The following is a 16,603-nucleotide window of genomic DNA, read 5'->3' as shown; positions in this document are numbered from 1 at the left end:
ATATATAAATGCAAATTCAGAAGATCAAAATACTAGGCTTCCAAAAGAGTTAGACCTTGTGAGTACTAATTTAAAATTTATGCCAAGTTTTGGTGTGTTAAAATTTAGGTTAAATCTTTTTTTGGCCCTTAAGTTATGAGCGGATGTTCAGTTTAATTTAAAAATGTAAATTTTTTATTCTTAAGTTATAAAAAATGTATCAAATGAGTCCTTTTTTAACTTAAAATATTGTTTTTGGTTGTTTCTTAACAACTATTACATCTTTAGATTGTTCTGATTTGTTTCTTAATAATTTACATTCGATACATTTTTTATAACTTAAAAGACCAAAAATTTATATTTTTAAAAACGGGGACAAAAGAGGTTTAAACCTAAAACTTACAATTAATTGTAGTTGTGGGTATTTCTTTTAACCTTTATAATGTTAAAAGTGGAAAGATTTTCGAGTTCGGTAACGTAGAAAGAAATAAACAAAGAAAAATAAAAAAAAATTGAAGAAATAAATGAGAAATTGAATTAAAAGATATTTTAAAAGTTGGTTGTTTCAAGGGACATGAGAAAAGATATTTTTAAAATTGGCATCCATTAAACACTTGATTACATGCACAAGAAACAATAAAACAATTATACTCTTAAATAAGTTATGGTTGGAGGCATTAAAGAAAGATTAATCATATTTGATGGCAACTTCATGATTGACAGAGAGATATATAGAAGGTGGAAGCATTACTGTATTATGTTGATGATCGAGCACGAGGTTGTGGAAACTTTCGGGGAGAAGTTCGGCAGATTGGGCAGGAGGCGTTCAGTGGAAGCCATTCATCGATGCATTGTGCATGAAAGCAGTGTCCACATTCAGGTATGCTTTTCACTGTCTCTTTTGGCATGTACTCTGAGAGACATATTGAGCACATTTTCTCACCCTTCTTCGGTAACCGTCTGTTCTCACCTATAACTATTTTCGGGTATGATTCGATTGTGGGTTTGTCCAGGCCCAACACTAATGTGGGCCTTGAGCCCGATAGAGCCTCAAAATCTGCCACAGTTTCCTGAGCCCAAGGTCCTTCATGGTTCCTCATTTTGAGCCAGCTGCAGATGCAACTCAATACTCCAAAGGAACATAACATAGCTGGTACGCCTATGCATATCGCTATGGCGTAACGGGCACCACGGGAAATCCCTGCACTCTTTAAATTAATGCTTAATTCTTCCACAACAGTGTAAATTTTAATGAAAAATTATTTTAAAACACAGGTTTATAACTACAACACTTTTCCTTTTGATTAGATTGTATTTGTCTCAAATTTTCTCACTCAATTTCAGTTTCTGCTTGGGAAAATCAAAGAATCCAGCAAAAGATGAAACTAAGCTATGATTATGGTAAAATAGAAGGAAAAATAATAATTTTAAAATATATAATTCACCATATTATTTATCTTGTTTTTACTATTATTTTTCCTTTAACAAATCCTTGTTACTTCTCACACTATATATAATATTTTTTCATTTTATCTAACTTATTTTACTTTAGCCAGAAGCTTTTAATTCTTTCTTCATTTGTCATGTATTCTCACTTTATAAGCTTATTTTTAGTGCCTCATATACACGTTTGCTTCGTACAAAATTTCTAAAGTATTGAATATATTTACCAGGAATTTTCATATTAATTTCAGCATTTCAACCTTTAAATATATGCTTTAGATTTTTCTAAAATGTAAATATATCTTTTTAGGCTCTCCTAAAATTTAAATATATTTTTAGGCATTTATTAGTATTAATACTAGATAAAAATAAGGTTAAATATATGTTTTAGTCCTCATATTTGTTCCTCATTCTCAATTAGGTCCTCATGTTTTTTTTGTCCCAATTTCATCCTAATATTTGTAAATTTGAAGAATTAAACTCTCTCCGTTTTTTTCTGTCCCAATTGCATCCTAATATTTGTAAATTTGAGACAATTAAGCCCTCTCAATTCGCCTACGACGTTAGTGGCCAGTAATTGCCTCAAATTTACAAATATTAGGATGCAATTGGGACAAAAAAACATAAGGACCTAATTGAGAATGGAAAATAAATATGAGGACTAAAACATATATTTAATAAAAATATAATTACACAAACAACTTTCTTAAAACAATATTAATTAAAATTCTTTTAATTACAAAAATCGGTATTAAAATTGCTGTCTTTTGAAAAGTTTTTAATGTCTCATTATTAACAAAAACTAAATAATATAAACAAATTATAAAAAAGTATTTAACATATTTAAATTGTTTCCTTGCATAAAACACATTTTACCCAAATTTAATTTTTGATTTTACTAAATTAGAGAAATAAATTTACTAAAAGTTTTCGGCTAGGCAGTGGGGGAGGGACCTACCTTTCGAAGGGAAACCATAACAGTCAAGCTCAAAAGTCTCGTCACTCTTGAAGCCACACCTGCCACCGTGGGACTCGCACCTCCCGCACGCCGGCGAATCCCACGAGAGACGCAGATCCTCGCCGAGTTCCGACGATGTGACTTGATCATAAAACGGTGACTGCACAGGCACCTTCACCGTGGCCACGAAATCACACACGGAAGACAAGTGGCCAACCACAGTCGTAGAAGGCGTGGCGAAAACGGCGTACTTGGAAGAATCGCTGAGACAACCTATGGGACGGTATCGACGAACGAGGTTGGGCAAATTGACGGAGCAGTTGAAGAAGGTGAATTGCTGGTGGTAAACGGCGCGGAAGGGAGAGGTGGAGAGATTGAGAGAGAGGAGGCGTTTGGGGAGGCAGTTGTCGGGATCGTTGACCCACAGTTGCTGCGCGGCGTAGTTTATAGTTTGGATTTTGAGTGGACCCCAATTTGGTAGGTTGAGGTGTGTTTGGGCGTTGTGATTGCAGGAGACTATGAAGCCTGGGTATCCGCATGGTTCTGCGTGTTTTCCTTCTATGCGGAAGGGAAATCGGATTACTGGCTCACCACCCTGGCAAACGCTGTCTGAACATGTTTCTATGTTTGCCAGTACTAGGGGAGGGTTCAAGAGGACCAAGAGCGTGAGTATGGGATTCGGGATTTTCATGTTTGGGCTTTCGATGAAATCTTCAGAGTGGTGTTCGACTGTTCAATATTCAGATTTTTATAGATATTATCAGGAGTAATGGTAAGGGGACATTTGTTGATTTTGACACTTGTGAGAAAAAAAAAAGTTATAAAAATGAATAATAATATCAAATAATTATTATTTTATCATTATATATTACATATCAATAAAACTTCTCCTACTTTGCTTCCATTAGTACCCAAACAATTAGTGTAGATAACGTACTGGGGATGGGTTTTACTGTGCGTCATCACGCTGGTCAATTTGAATTATTGCTTGCTTGAAGAAGCATTAACATAAAAGAGAAGCATATTCAAGAACTCTACTCACTCAAAGCAATTCAAATTGGAAACAATAATAGGAATCACTAATTACCAAACTGTACATCTCATACTACACGATGCCACAATTACCTAAGAACTAATCTTTCCAGCAGGTAACCTCTGCACTGCTTAAAAGAGACGTTTATAATTTTCTAGGCACTAACTTAAATCGCTTCTTTATTATATCCCCTTCTATTTAGATGGGACAGCAGCTAAATGAAAATATCGGGCAGAACCTTGGACCTTGGAGCCATCTTCTATTATTCAATTAAAAATGAGAGAAACGATAAATGACAGAAGTCTTCTAAGTTATCACTGTGTATTTCCCACAGCAACAGTGCCCTTCTTGGTTAGGTTCTGCTTGCGTTTCATAAGTTCGTCTGGATTCCCAGCTATATTTTGCTCTATATCTTCATTTGTTAGGTATCTGTCAACTTGTGCTGCAGCTTGTCGCCCCTCTGAAATTGCCCATACTACCAGGGACTGACCACGTCGACAATCTCCAGCTGCAAAAACCCCTCTAACACTCGTTGAGAAGCGACCGTACTCTGCTTTGAAGTTTGACCTGTTGTCTCGCTCCATATCTAACTTCTCTGCGATTGTCTACCATACCCAAAGCACAAAAATCAGTAATTAGCAACTTTGTAATGCACATAACTTGTAAAGAGGCATGTAACATTCCAGGTTAAAATCACAATATAGGAAATATATCTAGAAATGAAATGATGAAATGACAGTTATTAAAATTAATGAAATATTCGCCTTTTAAAACCATTTTTTTTTTCAGTTTTTCTATGATATCAAGTCTAACATGTATTCGACAACTTTCGGTGAGGTATTATGACGAGATGAAGCTATTATGGATACTCACAGGTTCAGGGCCAAGGAATCCCATGGCCAGTAAAACTAGGTCAGCCTCAATAATCTCCTCAGTGCCCTCAATTTCCTTAAATTGAAACCTCCCAGTAGCATCCTTCTCCCAGCGAACATGTACTATTTCAAGCCCCTTCACTACTCCATTTTCATCTCCCACAAACCGCTTAGTCAATACCTCATAAGATCTAGGATCTTTGCCAAATTTTGCCGCACCTTCTTGGTGCCCATAGTCTACTCGGTATATGCGAGGCCACTGTATTCCAGAAATGTAGAATTTAAATATTGACAAAATGGGCTGCAAAAATAAACACAACTTTAATTTCACATGGATCTAACCTGTGGCCAAGGGTTGCCTGGGGCCCTAGTTTGTGGTGGCTGAGGCAGAAGTTCCAGATTTACAATGCTACTACACCCATGCCGAATTGATGTCCCTATACAATCCGTGCCCGTGTCACCTCCACCAATGACCACAACTTTCTTTCCCTTGGCAGAAATGAAGTTTCCATCCTGGAGATTGCTATCAAGCAAGCTTTTTGTGTTTGCATGCAGAAACTCCATAGCAAAATGAATACCTGACAGCTCCCGCCCGGGTACTGGGAGATCCCTGCATTGAACGTAAAACTCCCATCTCTTAACACAACGACCTTTTGTTTTTTTTAACTTACATCCATTCCAAGAAAAATTGAATTGAAACTACAAACAATGATAATATGGACTCCTGCGTTATGTCTCACCTTGGTTTTGTCGCTCCTACAGCCAAGACAATAGCATCATTTTCCTCTTGAAGCCTGTCAAGAGAGTATAGAGGATCATGCCCGACACTAGCATTCACGACAAAGTTAATCCCCTCCTCTGCCATAAGGTTAACCCGCCGTTGAACTATATTCTCTTTGTCAGCTTTCATGTTGGGAACCCCGTACATCATAAGCCCTCCAACCCTATCAGCTCTTTCATAAACAGTTACTGTATGGCCCATTTTATTCAGCTGATCAGCAGCTGCCAGGCCAGATGGTCCGCTTCCAACAATGGCCACTCTTTTCCTGTATGAATTAAGATATTTACTAATGGAACTATTACCTTGGCAATAATTGCAATAAACTTTAACTACTGATCGGTTTAATTATAACTACCACGAAGCCAAACATTTTAATAAGTGAAAGTTACAAGACACCCTGTTGTGGATTGTACATTTAGACCTATCTGATTGAAATGAAACATCAGAAATAACGGAAATAAAACTGAGGAGATGTAAATTAGAAGGAAAAAAGTGTATACCCAGTTCTATTCACTGGAGGTCGTGGCACCATCCAACCCTCCTCGAAAGCTTTGTCTATGATGGCACATTCTATGCTTTTAATGGATACTGGATTCTCAATAATACCAAGGACACAAGAACCTTCACAAGGTGCTGGGCATACCCTACCAGTAAACTCTGGAAAGTTATTTGTCTCAAGAAGCCTCTCTAATGCTTCACGCCACCTGTTTTGGTATACTAACTCATTAAATTCTGGTATTTTATTTCCAAGAGGGCACCCGGAGTTTTCCTGCAAGTTGATTCAAGTATTCTTTAGTTTAAATGATGAAAGTGAAAATTGGAAGTCACAAAAGAAAGAAGTTCATGGAAGTGGCAATGCACACCTGATGACAGAAAGGAGTACCACAGTCCATGCAACGGGCAGATTGGGTTTTCAAAAGTGGACCAGGTTGTGTTTCCATCATCACTTCCTTCCAATCATTCAATCGAACATTGGGATCCCTGTACTGAACACCTTCCCTCTCATAAGCAACAAAACCCCTATGTTTGACAGGATCAAATACTTGACTAGGCCTCTTGGAAGATTCAACCTGTTCAATAGTCAGGACATATTAGAGACATCAGCCATATGAAAAATTTTCTTCGCCAGGTGGACGAACAAAATTTAACAACCATATAAAGTTATTATAAAAGATTTAACTTTTTTCAAAATGTAAGTATATGAAGGGTTACATTTGGTGTAACTGGATCCCATCTTTAAAAAATAAGTTAATATTACCTCACTAGGCTTCCCATTCGGTGATGCAGTAGCCAGTTTCTTGAGCTCTTTAAAAGCATCTTTCTCCGCCAATTCCATTTCACCTTGCTCCTCTCCATCCTTAGAGGCAGACTCTGCGGCATCTTTGGAGGCTTCCTTCAAATTCATACTTGCCAAAACTCGTTTATACTCCTTGGGGAAAACCTTGATAAATTTTGGAAGAAGAGTATCAAAGTCAGCAAGCACTTCCTTGGCAAGCACACTATTTGTGTGGCGCTGATGTTGTTGGATCAACATTTTTAGAGTAGCGATATCCTCCTCCTCCTCAATCTTATCCAGATCTACAAGCTCATGGTTGCACCGAGATAGAAACTCTCCATCCATATCAAGAACATAAGCAATCCCACCGCTCATACCTGCAGCAAAATTTCTGCCTGTGTTTCCAAGCACAACAACTATCCCACCAGTCATGTACTCACATCCATGATCACCAACACCTTCCACTACTGCCTTAGCACCAGAGTTACGCACACAAAATCTTTCAGCTGCCATACCATTGAAATATGCCTCACCTGATGTGGCCCCATACAGAGCCACGTTACCAATTACAATATTCTGCTTAGGGTCAAAGGTACTCACCTTTGAAGGATAAACTACAACCTTACCACCTGACAACCCTTTACCAACATAGTCATTGCCATCACCTTCAAGTTCCAAAGTGATGCCAGGACAGAGGAATGCACCAAAGCTTTGGCCTGCACTGCCCTCAAATTTGATGTGAATAGTGTCTGTTGGAAGACCATTTAAGTGGTACCTTTTAGTAACCTCATGGCTTAGCATAGTTCCCACCGCACGGTTTACATTACGGATTGGACTTTCAATGTATACTGGTAGACCCTTTTGTAAAGCAGCATCGGACAGGGCTATAAGCTTATTATCCAACGCAATGTCCAAACCATGGTCTTGTTTTTGAACACAGTATTGAGCAGCTTCTGGTCGCAGTTCAGCTGCAGGTCTAAGCAATAAAGAAAGGTCAATGTTCTCTAGTTTCCCATTGCTTTTAATGACTTCTTTATTAACTTCGAGCATGTCTGAACGACCAACCATCTCGTTGACAGTACGAAATCCAAGCTGGGACATAATTTCTCGCATTTCCTCTGCTATCATGAAAAAAAAGTTAATGACGTGCTCGGGTTCTCCAGCAAACTTCTCTCTAAGTACTGGATCTTGCGTAGCAATGCCAACTGGGCAGGTATTCTTGTGACACTTGCGCATCATTATGCAGCCAAGAGTAATGAGTGGAGCTGTGCTGAAACCAAATTCTTCAGCACCAAGAAGAGTGGCTATGGCCACATCTCTTCCTGTTTTAAGTTGCCCATCAGTTTGGAGAACGGTGCGACCTCGAAGGTCATTAGCCACCAAAGTTTGATGGGTCTCAGCCAAGCCAAGTTCCCAAGGGAGACCAGCATTCTTTATGCCAGTCCATCTGGATGCTCCTGTACCTCCATCATGGCCAGAGATCAAGACATGATCAGCATGGCCTTTAACAACTCCACTGGCAACTACACCAACTCCAGCTTCAGATACCAACTTCACACTAACTCGAGCAGCAGGGTTCGCATTCTACATATAAACAAAAAGGGATTGAGGATGAACACTCAAGACAACGAAATTCCACCAAAAGCATCCAATGTAAAAGGATTGAAGCCAGATATGAACCTTTAGATCATGAATTAATTGGGCAAGATCTTCAATGGAGTAAATATCATGATGAGGAGGTGGGCTGATAAGTCCTACACCAGGAGTTGAATTCCTTGTGACAGCAATGTCTCCTATAACCTTGTGGCCAGGAAGTTCACCACCTTCACCCGGTTTTGCTCCCTGAGGAAAACATAAGTTAAAATAGTACAATTCTAGTATTCTACATTCACTGATAAAATTCAACTTTCCCGAAGGTCAAGTGAAGTAATCAAATATACGTAGAACAACACTCAGATATTAGAGACCATCTGATGATTTTCTTTATAGTATCAGGAAATAGAAAGAACATCAAATCCAAATGTGATATTTTTGACAGTTACCTGCGCCATCTTTATCTGCAATTCATCCGCATTTGTAAGATAGTAACTTGTAACTCCAAATCTACCACTAGCAACCTGCTTGATAGCACTCCTTTTAGGGTTCATTGAGCCATCAGAAAGAGGCTCCATACGAGATGGCTGCTCACCTCCCTCACCTTTGGAAAAAGTTAACAAAATAATCATTTCATAAGAATAAGAATTTAGGAGATTGATCTAGAAAAAATAAACCTCGAGAAAATAGATGTTTTTCACGTACAAATTGTCCCAAAATGCATTTCGATAAATACACACACACACCCTCGAAAAGAAACTTGACACTTTTTTCCTGTAACAACATAAAGCCATATTTTCTTTAAAAGCAAACCTGTGTTGGATTTTCCTCCCATTTTATTCATAGCAGTTGCCAATGCTGTGTGTGCCTCCAGTGATATTGATCCATAACTCATAGCCCCAGTGCAAAACCGCTTAACTATCTCACTGGCAGGTTCTACTTCGTCAAGGGGAACTTTTACTGCTGCCTCTTTAAATTTCAGAAGTCCCCGCAAATTGCAAGCTTTATTTAACTCGTGAATGAGCTTAGAGTACTGTTTATAGGCATCTATGCTGTTAGTTCTGGCAGCCTCTTGAAGCTTTGACATGGCAAGTGGATCATTCAGGTGAATTTCACCGCCTTTTCTCCAATGATAATCCCCAGGGTTTGGCAATGCAGTTGCTTCAGCACTTCCTGGAGAGAAAACCCGAGAAGGAAAGGCTAACTCGTGCAATCGAAGAGCATCACGAGCAAGCATCTCAAATGTTGCGCCCTCAACTCGACTTGGGGTTCCAGCAAAGCACCTGGCAATCACTTCTGATGAAAGACCCAGAGCTTCAAAAATCTGAGCACCTTTGTAAGAGGCCAAAGTAGATATTCCCATCTTCGCAAGCACTTTCATCATTCCATAGTTGCTTGCTTTGAAGTACTTCTTAACCAGCTCATCTTTTGAGTAGAATTCCCCACTTGATTTTGGTGGGATCTTTCCATCAACCTGTAATCGCCAAATTGCCTCTACAGCCAAATATGGGCATACAGCATCAGCACCGAAGCCAACAAGTGTACAGAAATGGTGCACTTCTCGTGGCTCGGCAGATTCTATTATTAATGCAACTCTAGTACGCTCAAGTGTTTTCACTAGATGTTGATGAACAGCACCAACAGCCAGTAGGGAGCTCACGGCAACACGTTTCCTTGAGAAGGCTACAAGATGCAATGAGATACAAATCGATCAGAAGGAAGCGCAGTGCATATAGTATATACACAATTCAAGTATAATATAATACCTCTATCAGACAGCACAAGGGTAGTGTAGCCATCACCAATTGCATCATGTGCTTCTGCACATATCCTGTCCAAGGCTTCCTCCAACCCTTTCTTACCACGACTCTTCGAGTATGTTATATCTATAACTTTACTCTGCCATCCCCTATGATTCATTTTTTTAATGGCTTCCATTTCTTCAACGGATAAAAGGGGGCCTTTTAGGGAAAGACGGTGGCATTGTGCCTCGGTGATTTCTGTCAAGTCACCTTCTGGACCAACCATACATTCCATTGAAGTGACTATTTTCTCTCGAATAGGATCAATAGGTGGGTTTGTCACTTGGGCAAACATTTGCTTGAAATATTCAAAAGTGAGTTTTTCTCTATTCGACATTACTGCTAACGGAGTATCATTTCCCATTGACCCAAGGGCTTCCGTACCATCTTTTGCCATGGGAAGTAATAACATTTCCAAGGATTCAACAGTATATCTGCTTGAATAAAACAGACTATATAAATATATCCTCTGAAAATACAACAGATAAAGTAAAGAATATATTCAGGGTGGATATTACATACCCAAAAGCTTTTAGAGGAGCCAATAAACCATGAATCCCCATATTTTCCATATCCACATCATCGCCGTATGCCTGTAACTCGTGGAAAATGTATCAGTGAGAATTGGCAACTACAAATTCAAGCAAAGTTCACACGGATTTTTATTTATACTTACGGGCACAACTCCTGCTATTGCCGGTGGCTCTCTTTCAGATTGCTGAACAGAATCAACTATGTCTTTTAGTTCTAACTTCTGCTTTTTTAGCCATTCCCCATATGGCCTTGCTAATGAATACTGTTCTTTTAAGGCATCGTCATTTACAACAATATGCTTCTCAAAATCCACCAGAAGCATCATGCCCGGATTTAGTCTTCCTTTTCTACACACGTCTTCAAGAGGAATGTCTACAACCCCAACTTCACTAGCCATTACAACACGTCCGCTGTGGGTGACATAAAAGCGGCCTGGTCGAAGCCCATTCCTGTCCAAGGTGGCTCCAAGATAGTGGCCATCAGTAACTGCAATAATATTGAGTCAATACCAAATTAAGAATCCATAAACAAAGGGCGTGTTACAGAAAAGCAGGTAATAATCAGTCCAGTAATTTTACATGCTATAAGAGCTGGCCCATCCCATGGCTCCATTAGAGCCGAGAAGTATTCATAAAATGCTTTACGCTGAGGATCCATGTTCTTGTCATTTTGCCATGCTTCAGGAATCATCATCATAACAGCTTCAGGAAGATTTTTTCCAGACTGAATCAAAAACTCAAGGACGCCATCAAAAGCTCCTGCAGAAGAAAAACAATATTAGTATATTATGATAATACATGTGGCAAACAAAAATAAATTCAGATAACCTGAATCAGATGAATTTGCATCCACAATAGGCAAAAGCTTCTTTAACTCATTCTCCGACAGACCAAGCTCCTTGCACTTCAGTAGGCCTTCGCGTGCCTTCATCCTATAAAAAATAATTTATTAGGTGACAGTCCTTCACTGCAAATGCAACGAGTAGTATCCAACACAAAGCTGTTACTCCTAGTTCAAAAGCAACTAGCATCAAACTTGAAAACTTGACTGGAACATGGTAGCGATTACATAAAAGTTTAAGAAAAATAATAATGAATTAACTCTTCAATTCATCCATGTCAACAGCACCAGGATATTTCTTATACAACAATTTAAATTTGCAGTGCAGTATAATATTCATCCTTCTAGTTCTTAAACTATGGCATAACAATACTTATTCCAGACATACCAGTTTACATTCCCTCTAAGTGTGTTGATTTCTCCATTGTGCCCCAATACACGCATAGGTTGAGCACGATCCCAACTCGGAAAAGTATTCGTAGAAAATCGTGAATGTACCTGCACATCATGTATGCCAAGTTCTTAGTATTTATGGCTATTTCTTATTAGATATAAACTGTTGCAGAAAATCAACAGCATAAACGAATGTTTTTTCGAAGGACATCAATAAAAATATACTGAATTTCCAGTAGAAATTCCGGAAATCCTATTCCATTTTTCACCAAAATGATTTTTTCCCTCCATCGATATGATGAAATTGTCTTCCAGGCCAGGTAAACACAGAACATCAGCAGAAATTTCTGTAAACAGGATTATCCTCATAATGAGCTGTCTTACCAACTCACCCATTGCATCCAAATTCAAACTTTAATCAAGGAAGCGGAAGAACTTAAGAGATCATTCAAACCTCAATGCCTCAGAAGTCATTCCCCAACCTTGCATCTCTTCAGTTACTGGTTGTTCCCCATGCTGTTTGTTGGAGTATATAGAGTTAGTGGAGAAAGAAGAGAAGTTAATGGATAATAGATTTACCAGGGCCATGTAGCTCGTAAACCTTTCATTGCCAAGGTCTGCAAAATAGTAATCCTTCAACTGAGCTGGTGTTAACTGACCTTTGTAAACAACAGTCCTGTACAAATTGGATAATGATTTAAAGTCCTGTACAGACGTCAAGATTAAGTATAATTTAGTTCTCAATTAAAAAAACGCAGCCTCTTACCTTGATGAGAGAGAACAGATATAGAAATCTGTAATGCCATCATTATCGAGGTTTAATGCAGATGTTATAGCAACCATGGACAGCTTCCTTAATATATACATCTGCGTGGAAGGAACAAAATATACATTAACCATGACAGAACAAAAACTAAGAACCTCACTTTTCCCTCTTAATCCAAGAATTTTGCTAGCATGTTATTACAAAGGCTAAAATAAATGTTAATTTTTAAAGTAAAAGTCATATGGAGAGGTACCTGTCTTTCCAAATCAACTTTTGACAGAGTACTTGGTGTAAGAAATACTTGTTCAATGACAGGCTCAGTTAGCAGGGCTGATTTACCCAATCCCGAGTTATCAGTGGGAACAGAACGCCAACCAAGAACAGAGTGACCCAGAGATTCCGCAACCTGACAACAAAGAAACAGAACATTTAAAAATAAATGACACGAAGATAAAATAAATATATTATCACGGTGATTTTAATAGCAGAACACAAATAATAAACACTAGTGAAACAAACCACATGTCAATGTCAACTACAACTTCAGCATAACATACCAAACGCTACCTTTTGAAATATAGTTTTTCTCAAGCAAGCATGCATGAACTTAAACTTTAAACTAACAAAGAAATTTCAAATTTAAGTTACATTTTGAAATGCAGTTTTTCTCATGCAAGCATGCACGAAATTAAGTTTTAAACTAAAGAAGAATTTCAAATTTAAACTACCTTTTCAAATACACTTTTGCTCTCTTCTCTGCGACTGTCGGATGTAGGCAAGAAAAGCATGCCAATTGCATATTTTCCGGGTGGTGGAAGCTCAAAATCCACAACCTGCAAAGAGCAAACCTCTTAGAATCATCACCCTGAAGAGACAACAAGTTAAATCACTGTAACAAATTTCAGTAAATGAAAAACTATGCAAATTTCCATTCATCATCATGCTCCCTGAAGAAGTTAGAGATTGAAGAATCAGTCAACACATCTATGGATACATTTAAGAACTAATTCATGTTTAGTTATCCTTAATCCAGAACATCTTGTAGTGATTAATCTGATTCTCAAGTAAAAAGGTCCTAGAAAAGCACAATGAAAATCTGCATAGAAGATGAAGAAATTTGTTTTCATGATTTCAGAAGTTAAACCAAAAATAAATAAAAATTCTTATGGTATTTGATTAGTTAATTGGTGTGTAAGATATGTACTAGACTTTACTAATATGAATTTAAACAATCGAGTCATAAGTAATGTTATACTATCGGAAAATCGTGTACGCACCAGAATCAATACCAATAGAATATTCACACGTATTTTAATATAATTTAATAATTTAAATTGACCATATTTTTAAAATAATATTATGTGAAATATTAATAATTTTAAAAGGATATTTAAGTAGTGGAAAAAAAAGGGACAGAAGTGCTTCTTTATATGCACAGTTTTATTCATGAAAGAAGTTAAACAAAAATTACAATATTGTTATATTTTGAAATTAGACTTTATATATGGAGTTGGTAGAGGTAATTTTTTATCTGCACTTAAAATATACTGTGGCGTAATTGACATATAGATACGCCACTTAATTCAACCATTTTATTTATTCCTTTTCGATCATATTTTTAACTTTCACTTTATTCTTTATTTTTATTTCTCTCTTCTTTCCACCAACCCACCCCAAAGATATGTTGAATAATCCACCAAAAGTGATGTTGAATTTAGTATTTTTCAAATGTTTAAGTCTACGAAATTCCAACTAGATTTATTAGATTTGGTGCATTCAGTCCTACTTACGGAATAAATATTAACATAATTGCATAATAATAAAAAAGTTCAAAAAAGCATACTTTAACATATCAGAAAAGTTTCAAAAATAAATAAAAAAGATGAAAAGCGAATATAGCTGTGCGCCGGCGCCGAATCTTTGAAACACATGACCAAAACACTTTTTCCGAATAAAAAACAATAAAAAAAGTTGGTTACATTCCAATACAAAAAACAGTTACATACCAAAAATAATAATTCTGACGTAAATTAATTGTATATACTAACTTTATGAAAAATATTCAAATTAACTTTTGATTTAATCATATTTTATATTTCTTTATTATTTTATAAAACTGAAAGACTTCTGAATTCTTTTAAATTATTAGTATCTTAAATCATTGTTACAGACTGGCCAAAATATGATAAATCAAAAGTGGAAAATAAAACAACAATTTTTTTTTTCATGATAATAAACTTTTAAAAACAGTATATAATAAGTGAAATATGCTTGATCCAGCAAAGAAAATCACGAGTTCTCCATAAAAAATTAAAACGAAATAAAATACCTCCTTGTAAAATTGGTGAGGTAAAGCAACCATGATCCCTGCCCCATCACCAGTATTAGGTTCGCAACCGCAAGCACCTCTATGCGTCATGCGCACCAGCATCTCCAAAGCATCGGCCACCTAAACAAAATCACCCTGAATCAAAACAAAAACGCATATCCAAACTCACATGCAAACGGAAAAGTCGCACTCACCGTTTTCCGGTTGCTTTCACCAGACAGTTCCGCCACGAATCCCACACCGCAGGAGTCCTTGTCCATGGCCGGATCGTAAAGTCCGAGTGGTTTCTTCGGCACCGTGGACATCCCCGACCGAACCACGACCCTCAGCTTCGGCGTACGAAGTGGCCCCTCCGATTTCCAAACGTGAAGCCGCTCGGACCCCAGCCATTTCCCGTTGGAACGCAACCGCGTTCCCAAAAACCTCGTCACTCTCACCGCGCATCGAGCGTTAAAGAGTGATTTCTCGGTTTCGCAAGGTATAGTTCTCGCGGAAGGAACCTTCAGCGTGGAAAACGAGATAGATGAAGACATCTCTTGGTGAGATTGTGAATATGTGAAAAAAAAAATGTTGAAAAGGCTTGGGTGTTTGATTGTTATATTATTTTTTTACAGTGAAATGCAACAGATCTGACATAAGAGAACGATGTTCCGTTGGTATGGAAATGAAAGAAGCGAGAGGAGTGCGCCGCCGCGAGGTAAACGGTTGGTGTGAGATCAGTGAATGGCAGAGAAGTGTTGAATTTATAGAGAGTGCGTGTTTGAAGGAGGGAGTGAGGTGTTTGTTTTTTTCCATAGAATTTATCTAAAAAATAAAGGAAAAAGGAAAAGAAGCTCACTGCGAACACAAGATATTTATTTATTACTTTCTCCCTTCAATCATTTTTATTTCCCATATAATCTTCTACTAGCCAAATATTTATACTTCTTATCATCATCTATATAGAATTTATGAAAACATATCACAGAATTCTCTCAATTAACCTATAGTTATACAGCAGTGTAATAGAATTATCAACAAAGAAAATATATTCATTATTTTTTAAATTTTACATCTCAGTTTATTATTAATTAGTTTGCATATATTTATTACATAAAGAAATCTTATAAATATATATTTATTATTATGTAAAAAATAATAGACAATATAGGAAGTTTTATTAATATTTTATTGAGATACAGAAATTTATTTTTGTTATACATATAAATTAATCTTAATCCAGGCTTAGAAGGAAACAGTCAATACTTTCCTAAAAGAAAAGATAAAATAAATTAATGAAATAGAAAAGGGTGAACTTTCAGACTCTTTAATTATATTTAAAGTTTAATTTTAATAATATGTAACGAAATTAGCTTGTGTGTCTATCATTCTTTTATCACCACAAAATTAGCACGTTTTAAAAGGTTTTTCAATAACTCAAACACTCTATTAGTTAAACTTATTATACACATCATTACTGTAAAATTTAATTTTGATTTAAAAATAATATTAATCAGGTGGAGTAAACTACATTGATCTAAAACTACATTAATAGTTTTTAAAATTTTAGTAAATAAATAAGAGAGATAAAAATTCTAACGCTAGTTATCTATCATCCATCAAATAACAAGTAATTAATAATAAAGATTATCCACTTTTTGTATTCTTGCTTGTCTAAACATTTTTTATGACTGTCCTTAAAATTTGAAGAGTATTTTTATTGTATTCTATTTTATTTTACCTTTTATTTTATCGGAGAAAAGTGAAATAGTATTTACTTTATAGTAAAAACATAAAAATCATATCCATTAATAATAAACAAAAATATTGATTATTAATTAGTGTCCACATAAAGTAACCACAGAACTTAATTCAGAAATAAATATGTCCTCTAACAATTTAAAATCTGATTTTTCTTAATATAATTCTAATAGATCATCTCTATAAAAAATAATAACAAATTTTAAAAATTTATTATTTTAATATAATTAAATTATGAAGAAACCATGAGATTATGCGGCATGG

General features: G+C 36.5%; 2 protein-coding genes across 5 annotated transcripts; both read right to left on the bottom strand.

Moving 5' to 3' along the window:
- Positions 1-518: 518 nt before the first annotated feature.
- LOC106775366 (putative RING-H2 finger protein ATL21A) lies at positions 519-3,273 on the bottom strand. The gene is made up of 2 exons (XM_014662483.2): positions 2,381-3,273; positions 519-1,180 (listed from the first exon to the last, which is right to left on the bottom strand). Exons 1-2 carry the CDS (start codon positions 3,069-3,071, stop codon positions 735-737), a joined length of 1,137 nt encoding a protein of 378 aa, XP_014517969.1. The 5' UTR covers positions 3,072-3,273; the 3' UTR covers positions 519-734.
- A 131-nt stretch (positions 3,274-3,404) lies between these two features.
- LOC106775673 (glutamate synthase [NADH], amyloplastic) lies at positions 3,405-15,452 on the bottom strand. 4 transcript variants are annotated; one of them, XM_014662819.2, is made up of 22 exons: positions 14,794-15,452; positions 14,600-14,719; positions 12,999-13,103; positions 12,524-12,676; positions 12,271-12,371; positions 12,084-12,180; positions 11,500-11,609; positions 11,099-11,202; positions 10,850-11,029; positions 10,414-10,757; positions 10,260-10,330; positions 9,702-10,171; positions 8,749-9,618; positions 8,385-8,539; positions 8,023-8,184; positions 6,325-7,926; positions 5,930-6,136; positions 5,567-5,835; positions 5,026-5,331; positions 4,628-4,895; positions 4,287-4,544; positions 3,405-4,018 (listed from the first exon to the last, which is right to left on the bottom strand). In XM_014662819.2, the coding sequence occupies exons 1-22, from the start codon at positions 15,130-15,132 to the stop codon at positions 3,728-3,730; spliced, it is 6,582 nt and encodes a 2,193-aa protein (XP_014518305.1). In that variant the 5' UTR covers positions 15,133-15,452; the 3' UTR covers positions 3,405-3,727. The 4 variants fall into 4 exon arrangements, with proteins under 4 accessions (XP_014518305.1, XP_014518309.1, XP_022642455.1 ...); XM_014662823.2 differs by lacking the exons at positions 12,084-12,180; positions 12,271-12,371; positions 12,524-12,676; ... (1 more) ...; positions 14,600-14,719; positions 14,794-15,452 and adding an exon at positions 11,959-12,020; XM_022786734.1 differs by lacking the exons at positions 12,084-12,180; positions 12,271-12,371; positions 12,524-12,676; ... (1 more) ...; positions 14,600-14,719; positions 14,794-15,452 and adding an exon at positions 11,897-12,014.
- Positions 15,453-16,603: the final 1,151 nt, after the last annotated feature.

This window comes from Vigna radiata, chromosome 10, assembly GCF_000741045.1.
Source record: "Vigna radiata var. radiata cultivar VC1973A chromosome 10, Vradiata_ver6, whole genome shotgun sequence".
In the NCBI taxonomy this organism is placed as follows: domain Eukaryota; kingdom Viridiplantae; phylum Streptophyta; class Magnoliopsida; order Fabales; family Fabaceae; genus Vigna; species Vigna radiata.
Note: the sequence above shows the minus strand (reverse complement) of the source record. Positions and strands in the feature narration are given on the sequence as shown.

Bases quoted from the DNA above. Each gene is read 5' to 3' on its own strand.
- LOC106775366 (XM_014662483.2), bottom strand. From the start codon at position 3,071: ATGAAAATCCCGAATCCCATACTCACGCTCTTGGTCCTCTTGAACCCT. The intron at 1,181-2,380 runs GTAGGTCCCTCC...TAAAGAGTGCAG, and splicing joins TTATGGTTTCCCTTCGAAAG to GGATTTCCCGTGGTGCCCGT.
- LOC106775673 (XM_014662819.2), bottom strand. From the start codon at position 15,132: ATGTCTTCATCTATCTCGTTTTCCACGCTGAAGGTTCCTTCCGCGAGA. The intron at 11,203-11,499 runs GTATGTCTGGAA...TATTTTTTATAG, and splicing joins CTTAGAGGGAATGTAAACTG to GATGAAGGCACGCGAAGGCC. The intron at 8,540-8,748 runs GTTTGCTTTTAA...CTTTTTCCAAAG, and splicing joins GGGAGGAAAATCCAACACAG to GTGAGGGAGGTGAGCAGCCA.